Source organism: Paralichthys olivaceus, chromosome 14, assembly GCF_024713975.1.
Source record: "Paralichthys olivaceus isolate ysfri-2021 chromosome 14, ASM2471397v2, whole genome shotgun sequence".
Classification (NCBI taxonomy): Eukaryota; Metazoa; Chordata; class Actinopteri; order Pleuronectiformes; family Paralichthyidae; genus Paralichthys; species Paralichthys olivaceus.
Window position 1 is genome coordinate 15,873,936 of NC_091106.1, and position 5,559 is coordinate 15,879,494.

The 5,559-nt window shown below is 38.7% G+C and overlaps 1 protein-coding gene across 5 annotated transcripts; it reads left to right on the forward strand.

Annotated features, from left to right (window-relative positions):
- Positions 1-1,028: 1,028 nt before the first annotated feature.
- fas (Fas cell surface death receptor) lies at positions 1,029-5,559 on the forward strand. Of its 5 annotated transcripts, none has more exons than XM_020089782.2 (9): positions 1,029-1,234; positions 2,173-2,312; positions 2,820-2,954; positions 3,676-3,793; positions 3,931-4,001; positions 4,128-4,229; positions 4,333-4,370; positions 4,659-4,677; positions 4,907-5,559. In XM_020089782.2, exons 1-9 carry the CDS (start codon positions 1,164-1,166, stop codon positions 5,188-5,190), a joined length of 978 nt encoding a protein of 325 aa, XP_019945341.2. In that variant the 5' UTR covers positions 1,029-1,163; the 3' UTR covers positions 5,191-5,559. The 5 variants fall into 5 exon arrangements, with proteins under 5 accessions (XP_019945341.2, XP_069394782.1, XP_069394783.1 ...); XM_069538681.1 differs by having other exon boundaries at positions 1,077-1,234; positions 4,122-4,229; XM_069538682.1 differs by lacking the exon at positions 1,029-1,234 and adding an exon at positions 1,595-2,064 and having other exon boundaries at positions 4,122-4,229.

Consider the following 5,559-nt stretch of genomic DNA (forward strand, 5'->3'; position numbering starts at 1 on the left):
ATGGAGTATAGTAACACTGTATTTACTGCTGATGACGAAGAGGTAGGGACAAAATAGTTAATCAACATTAAAATGATCGAAAACTATTCTGATTGTCAATTTAACCTTTCAGGAATTGTCAAGCTAATATTCATTGGTTTGAACTTTTCACTTGTTCACTGTATATAACTGAAAACTTAATATATTTGAGTTACTGCCAGACATTTGAAGTCTCTAGGAAGCTGTGACTGACATTTATTTTGTATATTTCATGACCTTTTACAGACAAAACGATGAATACTATTATTATTAATAACTCCATTATTATAAATGACAACAATATTATTAATAATAACAATAATCATATTAAATAAACCTCTATACTAAGTTATGTGAACTGATGTATGTATTTTAGCATATTTATTTGTGAGCTTACATTCTCCAGTTGGTGAGTACTGAGCAGATTTTTATTAAACCATTTATTTAAGTATACACTAGGACACTTTTAGGACAGAAATGATAAATGCGTGGGTGATTCACCTCTGTTGGGTTAAAAACAGAAATAGAATATGAAACATTACCAAATTTGGAGACCTTGTTTTTGGTGTGTGGTTTAGAAGTAGAGAAGTGTGCAGTGGAGGGTTTAGACACCTCATTGTTCCTAAAAACTCTTAACCACATTTGTGTTTCCGTTAATAATAATAATAATACATTTTATTTCAAAGGCGCCTTTCTGTCACTCAAGGACGCTGTACATAGTTAAAAGCAAAAAAGCGAAACATTTAAAAGGAGAAACATTAAAAGAGAGTCATTAAAAGTATACACCATTAAAACATTAAAACCAACTAAAAATTCCCAGTGGCATGAGGTGGGTTTAGATGGAGAGGGCATTTTAAACAGATGGGTTTTGAGTGATGACTTAAATTGTGAGAGAGAGGTCATGTTTCTGAGGTTTCTGAGGTAAGGTTTCTGTTCCAAAATAAACCACTGTCCTCAATTTCCAGTCGAGGAGAAGTACATTAAAACAAAAAAGTATTGTGAGTAAGACATTATCATTTTGTCTGCTGGTGATTAAAGTGAAAGTAAAGTAGGAGAACTTCCCAGCAGAGATCCCCCGCCTCTGCTGGGAGGCGCAGAGAGGGCGAGTTGTCTCGACATAACCCAGCTCCTCAAGTGAAGACGAGATGGCGTCTGATTCAAACCTTCCCTTTCTGTGGGTTTTCACCTTCGTGTTGTTCTTCTCTCACGCGTCACTGTAAGTACAGTTCAACATGTCACAGATTCAACCTTAGTGGAGCTGGAGTCGTGTTGAACTCAGCTTCGAGAAGCTAATGTGATGACTTGTTAATGGGACACGTGTTGGTGAGGTTCTGGTGTTGAGGTTAATTATCGTGTACAGTCTGCGGCTGGTCTGAGGACAGTGCTGGGTTTTACACACAGGTAATGTTGGGGAGCAGGACATCACCACAACACCTGAGGTCACGTCACGCTGTTAGCGAGGGGGAAAAGTTAGCACGCATTACAAACGAGTTTTTGAGATAAGTAAGTAAGTGTTGAGATGATGCATATTTTCCTCTTTCGCCTCTTTCGTGACAGTTTCCATCGCAGACACTTCCAGAGAACAACTCTAGCGGGCGCTGCTGTTTGACGTGAAGCTAAATGTAAACTAGCTAAACAAGCTAGCTCGTCTTCGTCCGTAAAGTGGAATAAACTATTTAGAAAACACGTCCCTGATCATTCTCTCGCTCCTCTGAGCCGAAGACTTCACTGGTTTCTCTTTTCGGGTGCGGACTGAGCTGAGTGTCGCCTCTAGCGTTCGTTACGTGTAAAGTCACCCGCCACAGCGCTGTTTCGACTAACCGTCACCCGGTGGCGGCCCTCCGGCCTCACGGGGCGCTAATGAGCCCAGCGCTGCCCGGCTCGCCACTTCAAAAACAACGAGTACTTTGCTGCAATCGAAACTTGCGCAGTCATGTCGCATTAAAGTGAGATTTACTTTATCTGCGAGTGTTTTCAAGCTTGATCTGTTTTACTTCTACAACAGTAAACACTAGAGACGAAGGCCAGCTGGTTGGTTTAGGTAATGTGAGTCTGGTTAATGGTCCCGGACCCGTCAAAGAGCGACTCCCCGGGTTTCACTGGGAGATGAGTTTGCTAACTTTCTGTTTCGTTTTCCTGTCCTGTAATCGCCAGGGACTTTTCTTCAGCCTCGCCCCAAACTGAGAAGACGCTCCCGGTGCATTTAGTTAAAGGACTGTCCCGCAGCAGGAGGCAGGAGTGTGCACATGGCGACTACCGTCACGAGGGGAGGACCTGCTGTATGTGTGGACCTGGTGAGTGTCAGTGGTGATAGGACTTATTTGAATGTATGAAACTCATCCGGTTTATCTGCCACTTTGACATTTAGAAGGTATTTGAGAGAATTAAAGGCAAATTTGGCTACTTTTTCATTATTGCACACATACATTGCTCATAATAAAAGTCCTTGAGAGGTGACACAGATATTTCACCTCACTCTTGTTCATGGTGACTCCCACTGTCTGCATGTCAAGTTTCATAAGATTTTATTTTAGAATATTTTAGAAAGGTTTTCCTAATGGTACTTATAACTTGCTGACTGACACTGAATGTTGACTAACAGTGGAGATCACATATATATTAATTCTGCAAAAATATGAACTGAAATAAAACAAAACTGATGCAGGGCCCCTTTACACGACTTACACTTATAATTCCAGCTGTTAATGTGCTTTGTTATATTATATGTGGCTGTGTGTATTATCAGCTCACCCAAACTAACCAGAATATTTTCCTCCGGCTCATATGTGCCCCTACTTTAGGCCTGCGGCTGACGACTCACTGCTCTGTCAATCAAAATGATGGACAATGCGAGTCCTGTGCTACTGGGACTTACAGCAGTCATCCCAATAGCCAGGAGTCCTGTGAACCCTGCACATCCTGTGGACAACCCGATGGTACGACACAACAAGACATCACAGTTTCTTTAAATTTCATCAATATGCAAAACAAAACATTGCTAAGAATTATTAAAGACTAGCAGGCATTTTGATTTGTCACAATAGGAAATGCAAAGTCATTACTGCACAAAGCCCTCTAGTTATTTATATTAGCTCCATATAACTTAGTATAAATGATTTAATGTTATTTTCTATGTTAGTTCTTATGAAGTGAGACATTCCTCATTTACGTGATTTGATTCACCTACGACAATATGATTAGAATTTGCATGAAAGTCATCTCCACCTTTAGCAAAGGTTTGAAGTGTTGTCACAATAAGAGTTAAAGCGTTTAGCAAGTTAATATGATTCTTCCATTATTTTGATAGCTAAGTAAATGTTCAAGTAAACGTTTAACAAATATGTCAGATTTCATGACTTTCTGCTTTTAATTGTTTTGTATCACCATAAATCAAATGCCTTTGGGTTTTGACTTTTTTTTCAGCAAAAAACTGTTAAGCAATCAGGTCGGACTTTTGGAAAAAGAATCAAGAGCAGCATTTCAGTCTATAAGAATTCAGTACTCAGAGTAAATGTCCACATTAATAATAGTAACCTTATAGAATGACAATATGAAAGATTAGGCTTAATGTCATTATAGACATGTAGACAAACAACTAACACAATACATCTCAGTTTCCTCTCTAATGTCAGTTTTGTGTTTGAACTTTCATTTTAGCTAATCTAGAGGAGGAAGAATCCTGTACCCGAGCCCGTAACACTAAATGCCGATGTAAAAAAGGTCATTATTGCAGCACCAGCACAGAGAAGTGCTTACTCTGCCACCTTTGCAAAGAGTAAGTTCTACTCCAATACTGTCGGTAACCTTGATCAGTTTGAAAATAAATGATGAAGCCAGCCCTGCTGTGCCTCTGTTAATTTGTCCCGTCACATTTCCTGTTGTCACTCATACTTGTTTTTCTTTTGGCTGAAGATGTGGCTCAGATGGTGTCAGGGTTGCTTGCACAGCCACAAACGACACGGTCTGCCATGACAAATCTGAAGGTATGTTTTAGTTAATCACTACAGCATTTGCATTAAATCATGATAGCTTCAGTTTTTATAATACAAAAAAAACAAATGGTATAATTTAGTTTGATTTAAAATTGTAATCTTATGTTTGAGTTTCAGGGGGAAATGCTGGAATTATAGCTGGAATAATTGTCCCACTGGTGCTTAGTGCACTAATTGGAGTTGCAGTCTGGTGTTGCAGAAGGAGAAATAGAAAACAATGTGAGTATTTCCACTTCTACCAGAAAAATGTGACCGGCAGAGTGCATGTATAATATGTATTTGTAAATACAAGGGTTTTTTTTCTGATTATTTCTCTTACAAGATACCCCCGGCCAGCCAAATGGCAATGCACAGACAGTGGTGAGTTATTTTTTTTTACCTCACCTCTTTCTTCACATGTAGACACATACATTATGATAAACTCTTCCCTGTCTCTCCTCTAATGTTGGCATAGCTGCCCCTTTCTATAGGATGTACAGGTTAGTTGTCTGAAACCCTGAGTGTCCTTGTGCTTCCTCTGTGACAGTGTTATTGTAGTTTGACTTTTAGTGTATTTGTAAAGTAAAGCTTGTGTGAGCAAAGCAATTAGTTTTTTATCAGGCTAGAGTGGGAAATATTTTATTAATATGAAATCTTTGCCTTTCTTAGGAGCTGCAGACTCTGAATGGTAAGAAAAACGTGTTTTTAATTGACAAGTATTAGAGCTTTAATTGATTTTTTTTCATTTTTTTTGAGCATGTTAGATTAAATAGATGAATAATCCATAATCAGATGGAATTGACATAACATTTCATGTAATTATTGAGTTCATTATGTGTTGATGTAGCATTGATTCTGTTATCTGTCGATTTAAAACCTGTACGTCTCATCTCACTGTCTTGTACTTGTAATTTCAGAGCTCCAATCTAAGCACATGCCCGACATTGCAGCCGCTCTTGGGTGGAAGAATATGCGGGATGTAGCAATGCGTAGTGGGATGACAACAGTTGAAATTGATTCTTGTAAACAGAGCGCCCCCACTGACCCTGAGGAGATGACCCTCCAACTGCTATCGAAATGGATAGAGAAGGAGGGTAGGGGTGCGGCAACAAGGTTGATCACACTCCTAGAAAAGAATCATAAAAGGGACAAAGCAGAGAGGGTGGCAGAGATATTGAGAAGAGGAGATGCTCCTGTTTGAATGTAAATATTGGGAGCACTTTAATATATTTGTAGCGTTGCCTATCGAACAAATTACTATTGTGTTGAGATGTTTACACAATACTGGTTGACCATTTTAAGTGTTTTTTGGAAAAGATGAAATTAGCAGACCCAAGCTTTGTAAAAGCAGAATTAAGGTTAGGTTATTGTAAGATGTCTATGATGTGTTGATAATCATTATTATCTGTTTCTCAGTTTATTAAATAAAATTTAGATTTAATGACCCGCCCTGCACTGAACCATGCCTTCTTGTGTTGATATAGGAATGCTATACATGCCTTTTGTGTGTGATGAATGTGTTACATGATTTTGTGTAATAAACTGGAATAAATGTGGATTTAATGTCAAA